At 38.8% G+C, this 17477-nt stretch overlaps 1 protein-coding gene across 7 annotated transcripts in view; it reads right to left on the minus strand.

Annotated features, from left to right (window-relative positions):
- APP (amyloid beta precursor protein) overlaps window positions 1-17477 on the minus strand; it is a 277465-nt gene that overhangs the window by 148359 nt on the left and 111629 nt on the right. For all 7 annotated transcript variants that reach the window (XM_057545417.1, XM_057545416.1, XM_057545415.1 and 4 more), the window contains exons 4-5: window positions 16383-16495; window positions 14112-14305 (exon numbers count right to left, since the gene is read on the minus strand). In XM_057545417.1, the coding sequence (XP_057401400.1) occupies window positions 14112-14305; window positions 16383-16495 (307 nt within the window). The remainder of the gene's footprint in view (window positions 1-14111; window positions 14306-16382; window positions 16496-17477) is intronic.

A 17477-nucleotide genomic window follows, 5' to 3' on the forward strand; every position in this document is an offset into this window, starting at 1 on the left:
ACTGCTGGATCGTATGGTAGTTTTATTTTTAGTTTTTAAAGGAACCTCCATACTGTTTTCCATAGTGGCTACACCAGTTTACATTCCAACCAACAGTGTAGGAGGGTTTCCTTTGATCCACACTCTCTCCAGCATTTATTATTTGTAGACATTTTAATGATGGCCATTCTGACTGGTGTGAGGTGATACGTTATTGTAGTTTTGATTTGCATTTCTCTGATAATTATCAATGTTGAGTATCTTTTCATGTGCCTGTTGGCCCTCTGTATGTCTTTGAATCTTAAAAAATCAATAGTTACAAAAAAAATAAAAATTCCTAGTTCAGCCTTAGAATGTATTACTGGGTGTATAAATCTTTCGTCTGAATGGAAAATAAAGAGTGATTAGAAATTTTAAGTATCTAGAGCTACAATGACCAAATGACCAATACCACTAGCTACATGTGACTACCGAGCACATGAAATGTGACAAATGACAATGAGGTGGTCTGTAGGTGTAAAATATGTGCTAACTTTGAGGACCCTGTATGAAAGAAACAAACGAAAAAGATTGTGAAGTATCTCATAGATAACTATTTCATATTGGTTACATGTTGAAATAATATTTTGAATATATTGGATTAAATAAAATGTTATTAAAATTAATTCACCAGTTTCTTTTTACTATTTTGACAATGGCTATTAGGAAGTGTAAAAAGTACATTATGTGGCTCATATTATATTTCTATGGGATAGATCTGAGCTAAAACACAAGAGATTCTGTAACATCCATTTATGGACCACAAAATCATTACCAAAAGCTATGAAAAATTTAAAAAAATAAACAATTCAATTTGGCCAATATTTCTTAAAGACCAATGTGCAAAATATATCTGGTACATAATCTGCAGTTTGAATTCTAGCAGATAAAAGGAGAAATGATGACAATTAATTGGAAGAGATATCACAGTATAAATAAAAGAATACAAAGGAAGAGCAAGGGTAGGAGAAGAAAGAGTATTTCAAGGGGAAATCAGAGAAGACTTGTAAAGGAGGTGTCTTTTTGGGGGAGCATTAAAAAATACATAGGATTTGGGCTTCTCTGGTGGCACAGTGGACACGGGTTCAAGCCCTGGTCAATGCAGGGGACACGGGTTCAAGCCCTGGTCTGGGAAGATCCCACATGCAGCGGAGCAACTAAGCCCATGAACCACAACTACTGAGCCTGCGCTCTAGAGCCCGCGAGCCACAACTACTGAGCCCGAGTGCCACAACTACTGAAGCCCACATGCCTAGAGCCTGTGCTCCGCAACAAGAGAAGCTACTGCAATGAGAAGCTCACGCACCGCAATGACGAGTAGCCCCCGCTCGCCGCAACTAGAGAAAGCCCGCATGCAGCAACGAAGATCCAACGCAGCCAAAAAAAAAAAGAAAGTCAAAGCTATCTAGCAGTAACTCTAATACACTGCCTATTAAAAAAAAAATACATAGGATTTTACACATCCTGATAAGATGTAGCAACTTAGAATTGACAAATGTCTTTCTGGTACGTTAACACCATTTGACAAAAAAGAAATACTTCTCAAAAGGGGCAGAGAAGTGAAAACAAAACCTCAGAGAAAGAAATGGCCAAGGTTTGGGGGTTTCATTTAAGGCAAATGAAACCCCCAAATTTTAGTGTAAGGCTAAAATGCAGGCTGGAGCCAAGTAATAAGAGTTCTAAATGCCCTTCTGGGGAATTTAGACTTTTCTATAGACAGCAGGAACCATCACTGTTTCCCAGCAAGTGTCAATAGGATTGAAAATGCAGAATAGAAACATTACTAAGGCATGGAATATTCCTGGGAAAAGAGAAAACAAAGGCTTGTGGGGCAAGAAGAATGAATTCCAAGGGATGGGAATAGAAGTCAAGGTCCTATAAGAACACAGGAAAGTACAAGGGTAACAGAAGAAAATAAGGCATTGATGTAGTAAGGAGTAATCAGGGAAGTTAGTCTAGTAGGAGGTAAATGATGGTCTGAACTCAGGAAGTGGCAGTTCAGGAAAACAGCACGGTTGCAGGTAGAGGTGAAGGAGCAAATGAAAAGGGAGACTGAAAATAAAAGAATGGCTATGTGGATGGCAAATAAACATATGAAAAGATACTCCACATCATATATCACCAGGGAAATGCAAATTAAAACAATGAGATACCACTACACACCTATTAGAATGGCCAAAATCCAGCACACTGATGACAGCAAATGCTGGGAAGGATGTGAAGCAACAGAAGCTCTCATTCATTGTTGGTGGGAAGGCAGAATGGTACAGCCACATGTTAGACAGTTTGTTGGTTTCTTATAAAACTAAATAGACTCTTACCATGTGATCCAGCAACTGAGCTCCTTAATATTTACCCAAAGGAGTTGAAAACTTAGAGTCACACAAAAACCTGCACACAGATGTTTACTCATAATCGCCAAAACTTGGAAGCAACAAAGGTGTCCTTCAGTAGGTGAATGGATAAATAAACTGTGCAGATGCAGACAATGGAATATTACTCCTCACTAAAAAGAAATGAGAAATCAAGCCATGAAAAGACATGGAGGAACCTTAAATGCTTATTAGTAAGTGAAAGAACACAACAAAAAAGGGCTACATACTGTACAATTTCAACTATATGATATTCCGGAAAAGGTTACACTATGAAGACAATAAAAAAATCAGTGGTTGCCAGGGTTTGGGAGGTTGGGAGAAATGAATAGGTGGAACACAGAGGATTTTTAGTGAAAATACTCTGTATGACACTTAGAATGATAGATGCATGTCATCACACATTTGTCCAAACCCATTTGTACAATATCAGAAGTGAACCCTAAAGTGAACTATGGACTTTGGGTGATAATGATGGGTCAATGCAGGTTCACTGATTGTTAACACATGTACCACTCTGGTGGCGATACTGACGTTGGGGGAGGCTACGCACGTGTGGGGGCAGGGGGTATATGGGAAATCTCTGTACCTTCTGTTTAATTTTGCTGTAAACCTAAAATTACTCTAAAAAATAATATTGAATAAATTAAAAAAAATCCAAGACAGGAGGTGGAGGTGATCAAGTATGCAGATGTAACATAATCATAAAAGGGACCGATGGGGAACCAAGAGATGGAGGAAGGTAAAAAGAGATGTTGAGGTAGAGGAGAAAATTCATTAATTTATTCAACAAACATGTACCAAGCACCTACCCAATCGCAGGTACCACGATGCAGAAATTCACAATGGATGACCAATGACTGTGAAGGGGTCATTTGAGGAGCATAAAGGAGAGTGATGCTGGGAACCAAGGAGAATGGAGTTGGCTGGGATCAATTGCTATGTGGAAGGTAATAGGTCATCAAATAGTGATAATTCGGTGTATCTAGTAACATTAAGATCCCAGCTGATGTTACAGCATGAATAAGAAATGGAATTAACTGGTGGGGTTATGTGACATGATGCATCAACCTTAGAAAACTAAGAAGCAGTTAAAGGGAGAAATTAATTTTTCCCAAATATGGAGGACTGATGAAAATATCTTTAGAAAATGTGAAGGGTATCAATAAGTCCAGGATATTCAAATGAATATGTAAAAACGGTTATCCATTGGGTCCATCCTGGTCAGAAAGAACCAAAAAAAGAAAGAGGACAATGGACTAAAAGTCTGAATTGGGGAGATAATTATTATGAGGGAAGGGTGAAATCTGTAGGACATAATTAGTGTTGTAGGTCTAAGATCAGAAGATCAAATTTAGAGAGTACTGTCAAATCTGGAAACCCTGTAGGTGCAGCATTTCTTAGTGATGACAGAGTTCAAGGGATGACTGTTGCAGACAGCAGAAATGGCACATAAATGAAGGTGACTAGGAAAAGCCAGCTACGTTTCAACTGAATGTCAATTTGAACAGTGATGTAACTGAAAACAGAAATAGGCAAGGTGACAATATGACCTGGTTTTGTCTAAGCCCTTTAGTTAAGACTGTGGTCCTAGTGTCAAATTTGGTTTGGATAACAAATTGTGTAGTTGCCCGAGTAATAGGTAATGCAATAAATTAAAAGAAAAAAAAGTGTTAAAGAACAGTATACTAGTGTCCTACAGTTTGGTGATTGTAACAAAGAAGGCATATAGTAGTCGCATAACCAGAGAGATGGGTATAAAAGAAGGTACAGTTACTGACTGATGGTAATAAATAAATGAGGGACTTGAGGCCAGAACGGGAAGCCCTGTGGGTCTCTTTCCAGGAATGGTGAGACGGGGTATAGGAAAAGAAAGGGCCACTGAGAACGATTTCATAAGATATGATGTTAGTAATGCTTTCAAGTAGGTCAGTAAGTTGGAAGGAGTGTAGGAGGAAAAGATCAAGACACATTGAAATCTATTCCCAATAAAAAGTAGGTTTTACAAGGCACAAAAGATATGTTAATTGCAGAGGAGGGCCTCACAAAAGTCTGTCACTCTCAGGTAAAGCACAAATACCCATTTTTAATTATAAAAGTCCCTCGTATATAAATGATCATGAATGGCGGGTCACTAACCTTGATACAGGGTTACAAGTACACAGCTAAGTACGGAGTCAATTCAGTAACAAGTGATCAAGTATCCAACAGACCGGAATAAAGAAAATGGCTGACCAACCTCAAATTTCCTTTTTAATACTGATTGCATTGGCATCATATAGTAAGAGCCCCGGTGACAAGACAAGAATCATTTCAAGAAGTCACCCTTAAACTTTCAAATCCAGATATGACTGAGGAATAATATGAAAAAGCTATAAAAATAATAAGAAGTAAGCAACTCCAACTTTTAGACAAAGTGGCAATTAAACCCAAACCAATGGACATTTCTACACCTGGCACGTGGAACACAGGTGAGGGGACCAGCCATGGACCAGAATGCAATGCTCAGAAGATTTCCCACCGGCCAGTCCTGCTCTCACTGATGTTTCCTGCCACGGGAGAAGAAGAATTTATACTATTTAACTTTCATCTCTTAGAAACATAAAGAGGGCTTTCCTGGTGGCGCAGTGGTTGAGAGTCCGCCTGCCAATGTAGGAGACGCGGGTTCGAGCCCTGGTCTGGGAAGATCCCACATGCCACGGAGCAACTATGCCCGTGAGCCACAATTACTGAGCCTGCGCGTCTGGAGCCTGTGCTCCGCAACAAGAGAGGCCACGATAGTGAGAGGCCCGCGCACCGCGATGAAGAGTGGCCCCCACTTGCCGCAACTAGAGAAAGCCCTCGCACAGAAACGAAGACCCAACACAACCATAAAAAAAAATAAAATAATATAAAGTAATATTGTAAGTATACAGTTAACTTATCCCTTATTTCTTTCTCCCCATCTTTAGAATGTTTGTTTAGCTTTATGTTTGCTACATTAAACTCAATTTTTCTAAACCGCGTAAAGAGGAAACACAAAAGAGCTTAACAAACAATAAGAGAGTCATGATAAAATTGGGCAAGAGCCACCAGAGAAGCCTGCATTATTAACTGATAAGAAATGACAACTAGGGTACCTCCGTGTACATAGATTCTTATATATTTGTAAAATAGATTGTACTTCTGTAAAATTATTTTTAAAATTCTACAAAATGTTACTAAAAAATCTGTGCCTGACTATATAAAAATCAGAAAACTTTATATTAATTATTATGTCTTACAATTCATATTTAATGTTATTTGGAAATCTGTAACACTAGGGAACATCTGAGAAAATACTGAAGGAAAAGGTGAAGTGATATGTCATCATCACCTTTGGGGGATGAGATAGGATGAAACTGATGGCTGAACCAGATGGCTTTTCTAACCAAAAGTTGCTGATTTTATAATTTTATGATCTGAATATAAATGTTTGCCTTTAATTAAAAAAAAGAATCTATAAGTTATGGGATTAAGATTCCAAAGAAAAAGAGGTGAAAATATATGTCTTAAAAATCACAAAACCAGGGCTTCCCTGGTGGCGCAGTGGTTGAGAATCTGCCTGCCAATGCAGAGGACACGGGTTCGAGCCCTGGTCTGGGAAGATCCCACATGCCGCGGAGCAACTAGGCTCGTGAGCCACAATTACTGAGCCTGCGCGTCTGGAGCCTGTGCTCCGCAACAAGAGAGGCCACGATAGTGAGAGGCCCGTGCACCGCGATGAAGAGTGGCCCCCGCTTGCCGCAACTGGAGAAAGCCCTCGCACAGAAACGAAGACGCAACACAGCCAAAAATAAATAAATAAATAAAAATCAAATAATGTATAATTCAGGTGTACATTAAAAAAAAAAGAAAAAAAAAATTAAAAAAAAAAAATCACAAAACCAGACAAAGAACTTTTTTTTTTAAACATCTTTATTGGAGTATAATTGCTTTACAATGGTGTGATAGTTTCTGCTTTATAACAAAGTGAATCAGCTATATATATATATACATATATCCCCATATCTCCTCCCTCTTGTGTCTACCTCCCACCCCTCTAGGTGGACACAAAGCATCTGTGCTATGCGGCTGCTTCCCACTAGCTATCTATTTTATATTTGGTCGTGTATATATGTCCATGCCACTCTCTCACTTCGTCCCAGCTTAACTTTCCCCCTCCCCGTGTCCTCAAGTGCATTCTCTACAACTGTGTCTTTATTCCTGTCTTGTCCCTAGGTTCTCCAGAACCATTTTTTTTTTTAGATTCCATATATATTTGTGTGAGCATATGGTATTTGTTTTTCTCTTTCTGACTTACTTCACTCTGTATGACAGACTCTAGGTCCATCCACCTCACTACAAATAACTCAATTTTGTTTCTTTTTATGGCTGAGTAATATTCCATTGTTTGTATGTGCCACATGTTCTTTATCCATTCATCTGTCGATGGACACTTAGGTTGCTTCCATGTCCTGGCTATTGTAAATAGAGCTGCAATGAACACTGTGGTACATGACTTTTTGAATTATGGTTTTCTCAGGGTTTATGCCCAGTAGTGGGATTGCTGGGTCGTATGGTAGTTCTATTTCTAGTTTTTTAAGGAACCTCCATACTGTTCTCCATAGTGGCTGTATCAGTTTACATTCCCACCAACAGTGCAAGAGGGTCCTGTTTTCTCCACACCCTCTCCAGCATTTATTGTTTGTAGATATTTTGATGTTGGCCATTCTGACCAGTGTGAGGTGATACCTCACTGTAGTTTTGATTTGCATTTATCTAATGATTAGTGATGTTGAGCATCCTTTCATGTGTTTGTTGGCAATCTGTATATCTTCTTTGAAGAAATGTCTATTTAGGTCTTCTGCCCATTTTTGGATTGGGTTGTTTGTTTTTTTGGTATTGAGCAGCGTGAGCTGTTTGTAAATTATGGAGATTGATCCTTTGTCAGTTGCTTCATTTGCAAATATTTTCTCCCATTCTGAGGGTCGTCTTTTCATCTTATTTATGGTTTCCTTTCCTGTGCAAAAGCTTTTAAGTTTCATTAGGTCCCATTTGTTTATTTTTGTTTTTCTTTCCATTTCTCTAGGAGGTGGGTCAAAAAGGGTCTTGCTGTGATTTAGGTCATAGAGTGCTCTGCCTATGTTTTCCTCTAACAGTTTGATAGTGTCTTGCCTTACATTTAGGCCTTTAATCCATTTTGAGTTTATTTTTCTGTATGGTGTTAGGGAGTGTTCTACTTTCATTCTTTTACACGTAGCTGTCCAGTTTTCCCAGCACGATTTATTGAAGAGGCTGTCTTTTCTCCATTGTATATTCTTGCCTCCTTTATCAAAAATAAGGTGACCATACATGCGTGGGTTAATCTCTAGGCTTTCTATCCTGGTCCATTCATCTATATTTCTGTGTTTGTGCCAGTACCATACTGTCCTGATTACTGTAGCTTTGTAGTACAGTCTGAAGTAAGGGAGTCTGATTCCTCCAGCTCTGTTTCTCTTTCTCAAGATTGCTTTGGCTATTCAGGGTCATTTGTGTTTCCATACAAATTTTGAAATTTTTTGTTCTAGTTCTCTGAAAAACGCCATTGGTAGTTTGATAGGGCTTGCATTGAATCAGTAGATTGCTTTGGGTAGTAGAGTCATTTTCGCAATGTTGATTCTTCCAATCCAAGAACATGGTATAACTCTCCCTCTGTTTGTATCATTTGTAATTTCTTTCATGAGTGTCTTATAGTTTTCTGCATACAGGTTTTTTGTACCCTTAGGTAGGTTTACTCCTAGGTATTATATCCTTTTTGATGCAACGGTAAATGGGAGTGTTTCCTTAATTTCTCTTTCAGATTTCTCATCATTAGTATATAGAAATGCAAGAAATTTCCGTGCATTAATTTTGTATCCTGCTACTCTACCAAATTCATTGATTAGCTCTAGTAGTTTTCTGGTAGCGTCTTTAGGATTCTCTATATATAGTATCATGTCATTGGCAAACAGGGCCAGTTTTACTTCCTCTTTTCTAATTTGGATTTCTCTTATTTCTTTTTCTTCTCTGATTGCTGTGGCTAAAAATTCCAAAACTATGTTGAATAATAGTGGTGAGAATGGGCAACCTTGTCTTGTTCTTGATCTTAGTGCAAATTGTTTCAGTTTTTCACCATTGAGAAGGATGTGGCTATGGGTTTGTCATATATGGCCTTTATAATGTTGAGGTAAGTTCCCTCTATGCATACGTTCTGGAGGATTTTTATCATAAATGGGCATTGAAATTTTGTCAAAAGCTTTTTCTGAAGCTACTGAGATGATCATATGGTTTTTCTCTTTCAGTTAGTTAATATGGTTTATCACATTGGTTGATTTACGTATATTGAAGAATCCTTGCATTCCTGGAATAAACCCCACTTGATCATGGTGTATGATCCTTTTAATGTGCTGTTGGATTCTATTTGCTAGCATTTTGTTCAGGATTTTTGCATCTATGTTCATCACAGACATTGGCCTGTAGTTTTCTTTTTTTGTGACATGTTTGTCTGGTTTTGGTATCAGAGTGATGGTGGCCTCGTAGAATGAGTTTGGGAGTGTTCCTCCCTCTGCTATGTTTTGGAAGAGTTTGAGAAGGACAGGTGTTAGCTCTTCTCTAAATGTTTGATAGAATTCGCCTGTGAAGCCATCTGGTCCTGGGGTTTTGTTTGTTGGAAGATTTTAAATCACAGTCTCAATTTCAGTGTTTGTGATTGGTCTGTTTATATGTTCTATTTCTTCCTGGTTCAGTCTCGGAAGGTTGTGCTTTTCTAAGAATTTGTCCATTTCCTCCAGGTTGTCCATTTTATTGGCATAGAGTTGCTTGTAGTAATCTCTCATGATCCTTTGTATTTCTGCAGGGTCCATTGTTACTTCTCCTTTTTCATTTCTAATTCTATTGATTTGAGTGTTCTCCCTTTTTTTTTGATGAGTCTGGCTAATGGTTTATCAATTTTGTTTATCTTCTCAAAGAACCAGCTTTTAGCTTTATTGATCTTTGCTATCGTTTCCTTCATTTCTTTTTCATTTATTTCTGAGCTGATCGTCATGATTTCTTTCCTTCTGCTAACTTTGGGGTTTTTTCCTTCTTCTTTCTCCAATTGCTTTAGGTGTAAGGTTAGGTTGTTTATTGGAGATGTTTCTTGTTTCTTGAGGTAGGATTGTATTGCTATAAACTTCCCTCTTAGAACTGCTTTTGCTGCATCCCATAGGTTTTGGGTCATTGTGTTTTCATTGTCATTTGTTTCTAGGTATTTCTTGCTTTCCTCTTTGATTTCTTCAGTGATCACTTGGTTATCTAACAGTGTATTGTTTAGCCTCCATGTGTTTGTATTTTTTACAGATTTTTTTCTTGTAATTGATATCTAGTCTCACAGCATTGTGATCGGAAAAGATACTTGATATGATTTCAATTTTCTTAAATTTACCAAGGCTTGATTTGTGACCCAAGATATGATCTAACCTGGAGAATGTTACATGAACACTTGAGAATAAAGTGTATTCTGTTGTTTTTGGATGGAATGTCCAGTAAATATCAATTAAATCCATCTTGTTTAATGTATTAGCTAAAGTCTGTGTTTCCTTATTTATTTTCATTTTGGATGATCTGTCCATTGGTGAAGGTGGGGTGTTAAAGTCCCCTACTATGACTGTGTTACCGTCGATTTCCCCTTTTATGGTTGTTAGCATTTGCCTTATGTATTGAGGTGCTCCTATGTTGGGTGCATAAATATTTACAATTGTTATTTCTTCTTCTTGGATTGATCCCTTGATCATTATATAGTGTCCTTCTTTGTCTCTTGTAATAGTCTTTATTTTAAAATCTATTTTGTCTAATATGAGAATTGCTACTCCAGCTTTCGATTTCCATTTGCATGGAATATCTTTTTCCATCCCCTCACTTTCAGTCTGTATGTGTCCCTAGTTCTGAAGCGGGTCCCTTGTAGACAGCATATATATGGGTCTTGTTTTTGTATCCATTCAGCCAGTCTATGTCTTTTGGTTGGAGCATTTAATCCATTTACATTTAAGGTAATTATCGCTATGTATGTTCCTATTACCATTTTCTTAATTGTTTTGGGTTTATTATTGTAGGGCTTTTCCTTCTCTTGTATTTCCTGCCTAGAGAAGTTCCTTTAGCATTTGTTGTAAAGCAGGTTTGGTGGTGCTGAATTCTCTTAGCTTTTGCTTGTCTGTAAAAGTTTTAATTTCTCTGTCGAATCTGAATGAGATCCTTGCTGGATAGATAATCTTGGTTGTAGGTTTTTCCCTTTCATTACTTTAAATATGTCCTGCCACTCCCTTCTGGTTTGCAGTTTCTGCTGAAAGATCAGCTGTTAACCTTATGGGGATTCCCTTGTATGTTATTTGTTGCTTTTCCCTTGCTGCTTTTAATATTTTTTCTTTGTATTTAATTTTTGATAGTTTGATTAATATGTGTCTTGGTGTTTCTCCTTGGATTTATCCTGTATGGGAATCTCTGCACTTCCTGGACTTGACTATTTACTTTCCCATATGAGAGAAGTTTTCAACTATAATCTCTTCAAGTATTTTCTCAGTTCCTTTCTTTTTCTCTTCTTCTGGGACACCTATAATTCGAATGTTGGTGCATTTAATGTTGTCCCAGAGGTCTCTGAGACTGTCCTCAAGTCTTTTCATTCTTTTTTCTTTATTCTGCTCTGCAGTAGTTATTTCCACTATTTTATCTCCAGGTCACTTATCCGTTTTCTGTCTGTTTTTCTGCTATTGATTCCTTCTAGAGAATTTTTAGTTTCATTTATTGTGTTGTTCATGATTGTTTGTTTGGTCTTTAGTTCTTCTAGGTCCTTGTTAAATGTTCTTGTATTTTCTCCATTCTGTTTCCTGGATTTTGGATCATATTTACTATCATTACTCTGAATTCTTTTTCAGGTAGGCTGCCTATTTCCTCTTCATTTTTTGGTCTGGTGGATTTTTACCTTGCTCCTTCATCTGCTGTGTATTTCTCGGTCTTCTCATTTTGCTTAACTTACTTTGTTCGGGGTCTCCTTTTTGCAGACTGCAGGTTCGTAGTTCCCGTTGTTTTTGGTGTCTGCCCCCAGTGTGTAAGGTTGATTCATTGGGTTGTGTTGTCTTTCTGGTGGAGGGGACTGGTGCCTGTGTTCTGGTGGATGAGGCTGGATAGTGTCTTTCTGGCAGGCAGAATGGCATCCGGTGGTATGTTTTGGGATGTCTGTGACCTTATTATAATTTTAGGCAGCCTCTCTGCTAATGGGTGGGGTTGTGTTCTGTCTTGCTAGTTGTTTGCCATAGGGTGTTGAGCACTGTAGCTTGCTGGTCATTGAGTGGAGCTGGGTCTTAGCACTGAGATGGAGATATCTGAGAGAGGTCTCACTGTTTGATATTATGTGCAGCCAGGAGGTCTCTGGTGGACCAATGTCCTGAACTCGCCTCTCCCACCTCAGAGGCTCAGGCCTGAAACCCAGTCAGAGCACCAAGACCCTGTCAGTCACATGGCTCAGAAGAAAAGGGAGAAAAAAGAATACGAAAGAAAGAAAAAAGTAAAATAAAGTAAATAAAGTTCTTAAAATAAAAAATAAAAAAAATTATTAAAATTAAAAAAACAGGTAAGAAAGAAGAGAGCAACCAAACTAAGAAACAAATCCACCAATGATAACAAGGGCTAAAAACTATACTTAAAAAAAAAAAAAAAAGAAAACGGACAGACAGAATCCTAGGACAAATGGTAAAAGCAAAGGTATACAGACAAGATCATACCAAAAAGCATACACATACACGCTCGCAAAGAGAAAAAGGAAAAAAAAATATATGTATAAAATAAAAAGGAAGAGGGCAACCAAATCAATAGACAAATCTACCAGTGATAATGAGCTCTAAATGCTAAACTAAGATAAACATAAAACCAGAAACAAATTAGATGCAGAAAGTAAATCCCGTTTATAGTTGCTCCCAAAGTCCACTGCCTCAGTCTTGGGATGATTCGTTGTCTATTCAGGTATTCCACAGATGCAGGGTACATCAATTTGATTGTGGAGATTTAATCCGCTGCTCCTGAGGCTGCTGGGAGAGATTTCCCTTTGTCTTCTTTGTTCACACAGCTCCTGGGGTTCAGCTTTGGAATTGGCCCTGCCTCTGTGTGTAGGTCACCTGAGGGCGTCTGTTCTCTGCCCAGACAGGATGGGGTTACAGGAGCAGATTAGTGGGTCTGGCTCACTCAGGCCAGGGGGAGGGAGGGGTACGGAATGCAGGGCGAGCCTTTAGCGGCAGAGGCCGGCGTGACGTTGCACCAGCCCGAGGCGTGCCGTGTGTTCTCCTGGGGAAGTTGTCCCTGGATCATGGGACCCTGGCAGTGGCGGGCTGCACAGGCTCCCAGGAGGGGAGGTGTGGATAGTGAGCTGTGCTTGCACACAGGCTTCTTGGTGGCGGCAGCAGCAGCCTTAGCGTCTCATGCCCGTTTCTGGTGTCCACACTGATAGCTGTGGCTTGTGCCCGTCTGTGGAGCTCGTTTAGGCGGTGCTCTGAATCCCCTCTCCTCACGCACCCCGAAATAATGGTCTCTTGCCTCTTAGGCAGTTCCAGACTTTTTCCTGGGCTCCCTCCCGGCTAGCTGTGGTGCACTCGCCCCCTTCAGGCTGTGTTCATGCAGCCAACCCCAGTCCTCTCCCTGGGATCCGCCCTCCGAAGCCCGAGCCTCAGCTCCCAGCCCCCGCCCACCCCGGCGGGTGAGCAGACAAGCCTCTCGGGCTGGTGAGTGCTGGTCGGCACCGATCCTCTGTGCGGGAATCTCTCCGCTTTGCCCTCCACACCCCTGTGGCTGCGCTCTCCTTCGTGGCTCCGTGGCTTACCCCCACCCCACCACCCACCCCCTGTCTCCAACAGTGAAGGGGCTTCCTAGTGTGTGGAAACCTTTCCTCCTTCACAGCTCCCTCCCCGAGGTGTAGGTCCTGCCCCTATTCTTTTGTCTCTGTTTTTTCTTTTTTCTTTTGCCCTACCCAGGTACGTGGGGAGTTTCTTGCCTTTTGGGAGGTCTGAGGTCTTCTGCCAGCGTTCAGTAGGTGTTCTCTAGGAGTTGTTCCACATGTAGATGTATTTCTGATGTATTTGTGGGGAGGAAGGTGATCTCCACGTCTTACTCCTCTGTCATCTTGAAGGTCCCTCCCAGTTAAAGAACTTTAGCAAATGTTTAAGTTTGCCTCTGAGTTCATTTGTATAGGAAAAGTTGACAAAACACAAAAACCCCACAAAAACAAAAAACAAAACCCCACAATAACAGAAACAAAACCAAACCTTTCTTAACAAAAATTCAGATTTAGTTAATGAGTGATGAAATGATCCCTAAATCCCCCCTGCAAATTTCTAAATTACAGACCGAAACAAAATGCTATGTCCCTCACCCAGATCTCAATTCTCTGTAGTACTGCCAGTGACCTATTAGAATATCAGTGGAATTTTGATCCCAACTCTTGAGATTAAAATAAAATAGTTAAAATTAACTCAGTGATGGCTGATCAATTATACTAAAATTAAATGGTAGGCCATAAGCAGAACAGAACCTCATGGTTAGATTTTTTTCCATAAAACCGAAATCTGATAGGAGTGGGCAGAGATTATTTAAATGAGAAACAGAAAGACAGATTTATAGAAGAAACGAAACTATATGCTAGATGTTCTGGCACCTACAAAAGACCAAACATAAAGGCCACCTTACCTCCCATCTGCATAGTCTGTATCTGCTCCACCCCACCAGACGTCCGAGTCATCCTCCTCTGCGTCTGCTGAGTCAATACTGTCACTTTCGTCAGCCAGTGGGCAACAAACAAACTCCACCCCTCTGAACTTGTCAATTCCACAGGGCAGCAGCATGCCATACTCATGCAAGTTGGTACTCTTCTCACTACAGGTCTACAAAAGGTAAGGAGAAAACAGTGAGAGTACTGGAATAGATGTGCTTCATTGTAAGAAAATCGCAATTATAACAACACACAGGCCCAGTAGATCAAGAACCAATTTCACAATGGAAAGAATCATTTGCTTTTTGAGGGGATTTACAACAGAGTTTCTTTAGCACAGGCTTTTTTGGTACCCTTAATGTTTAACTTTGTTACTTATTTAATAAGGATATGTTGTTATACTACAGAAATTAATTAAAAAATAGGGATAGAAACTAATTGGGAGCTAAGATGTAGAAGAGGTTGCACTGTGAATAGTTATCAGAGAATCAGTGCTTTCTGGCTTCATTAGCATATCGGGAAGTAGTGATAGTTTCACGTATATACCCCCAACTCACTTCTACCTCCCTTAGGTATGGAAGCCTCTCTCACTCAGACCTATCGTATTCTAGAAATTCTAACTCTCTTGGCTCACTTCCAAAATAACAATCCTGGGAAGAGAAGAAATTATCCTCTGCTATGAATCAGAACTTAAAGTCAGTAGAGATTTCTCCTTCAATATCCTTTTGCTTTCCTGGGATTTGCTAAATTCCCACACATTTAGATTAACATAAAGCTTTGAAAGCATCCAGCGGTGACAGAGGATAATTCAACACACATAGGTAAACAATGAAATTTTACAGAGTGTATTTTGACCTCATAGGAATTAGAGTCATTTTGTTTCTTAGCAACGAAAAAAAAAATTTTTTTAAACTCAAGAAGAAATGAAAAATGAGGTTATCAGATGGGTACTGGGCTTTAAATTATCTAGTTTGTTTTCTTAATATCTGCTCTTAAACATTTTTATATAAAGACAATGTCATTTGCCAGTAAATTAAAACATATTATTTTAAAAAAGGCAAAATTAATGCTGAATCTTAAGTGGTGTTTTCTGCCTAATAGCGTTAAGGCTATGACGCAATGTTTAAATGAACGTAGATCAGGGTTTTTCAACCTCAGTATCATTGACATTTTGGACCAGATCATTCTTCAGGGCAAGGGGAGAGGAAAAGCTGTCCTGTTCACTGAAGAATGTTTAGCAGAAGCTCTGGCCTCTGGCCACCAATGCCAGTAGTACCACCCCTTAAGGCAACAATGTCTCCAGACATTGGCTCATGTTTCTGGGAAGGGATGTGGAGTAACACTGACCCCATTCGAGAACCACTGAGCTAGATAAAGTAGGCTAATTCTAGGAGACTGATTGCATTACAAAAAAGCTATACAAAATTACTAGAAAAACCTCATAATATATCAAAGGGACAAAGCAGTTTTGAAGGTAGTAATATCAAAAAGTGACATTTGGGGAATTCCCTGGCGGTCCAGTGGTTAGGACTCTGCACTTCCACTGCTGAGGGCCCGGGTTTGATTCCTGGTGGGGGAACTAAAATCCCACCAGCCATGTGGCACGGTCCCCCCCCCAAAAAAAAGGTGACATTTTATGCTAATTTTTTTATGTCTCTTATCAGCTTTGTCAAAAGCAGGGGTTAGCAAAGCTTAGAATTGGTGCCGTAGACTCATCTGCTATGCATCAGTGAAGGTGGCAGCACGGCATGGTGAACGCAAAATTGGGTGGCACAACTTAGAAAGTGAGCTTCCTAACTGTAGCTTTCAGGTTGGTACAGGACAAGCTATTGTTCTACCACTGTATTCCCCAACAGATAATAGAGAAGAAGGTTAAATTATAAAAACTTGGTATATGACAAAAGAAAACAGGAGATAAATTTAAAAAATTTTTAAAGGTATATTTTAAGGTTTATAGGGAGTATAAAGTTGTAGTTTCTAAATTATAAAACATGGCATAGACATAATAAATCTAACTAAATATAAAGTACGCCTGGATGGTTTTTTAAATAATAATAACTTATTTATCAACACAGCTGTTGCCTCAAGATATCCTCTTAAAATATTCATGAAGTCTTTTATAACAATAATAATTAAAAAACCATATTTATCAACACCACTGTTGCCTCCAAATACCCTCTAAAATGTCACTGTGCATAGTTCCTAGGAAGTCTTCACTTTAAAAGTAGAAAGAATGAATGGGTTGGTACCTCTTTGGCAACAGTGTGCCAGTGAAGGTGGGTTTCACAAACATCCATCCTCTCCTGGTGTAAGAATTTGCACTTGTCGGGAACGAGGAGGGCATCGCTTACAAACTCACCCACTGCAAGAAAGGAAAACAGCTTCGTGTCATCCCATCTGCATCCCAAGGGTCTTATCCCAGTGACAGTAACAAGGAAAGATGGGCTGAAAGAACTTCAGAGAGGTTATACAGCTTTTAGAATGATGAAGTAATCAATCCAGGAAAGGCTAGTACCTTTAGAATGTTGAGTCCTGCTTCCTTAACCAGCCAAGTTCCTTGCCACATTACCTTGATGGTTAAAATACTTCCTACGTGTCTTAAGTGAAATCTTAACTTAACTAGTATGAATCTCTGACTGCAAATTAATCATACAAAAAATTGCCATTCAATTGCAACAAGGATTAAAAAATGACAGATTGACACTGCCTAGGCAATCATTGAGAAGAATCAAAATAAATAATTGTCCACTCCTCTTTCTTGGACATTTTAATCTCTTTGTAAACTAATAGAAAATTTAGCATTTTTCTACTTCCTAAACAAACAAAATCTATATATACACATATGTGTATTATTATTATTTTTAATATATGCTTAGTGTTTTTATTTTTTTGGTTATCAAGAAATTTAATTAAAGTAATGGTTACTTTTCAAGTGTATGGAATCACAGAGGAAAACAGAGAAATTCAACTAGATCTATACAATGTTACTTCTTAAAAAAATATCTGAAGCAAATACACATATGTGTGTTATATGTTTATATACAATACACATATATACACATACACAGAGAGATTAATTCAATTAAATTATGAAAACTCCTTAGACTTTTGCTATATATATATTTTTTAAATTGTATATCATGCAAACTATTTTTAGCATTGCTGGTACTTCAGATATAAAGATATTATTGACACATAAAGTCCTATAAGAATTCACATTCTCCTAAGGGTGAAAGTTGGATAATTACAACATAATGTATAAGCTGTGGGCTTAATTTTTATTTGCTTTGTTCACTACAGTATCCCCAGCTTTCAGCATAGATTTTGCACACAGTAGGCAATAA

Source organism: Balaenoptera acutorostrata, chromosome 4 (genome assembly GCF_949987535.1).
Source record: "Balaenoptera acutorostrata chromosome 4, mBalAcu1.1, whole genome shotgun sequence".
Classification (NCBI taxonomy): Eukaryota; Metazoa; Chordata; class Mammalia; order Artiodactyla; family Balaenopteridae; genus Balaenoptera; species Balaenoptera acutorostrata.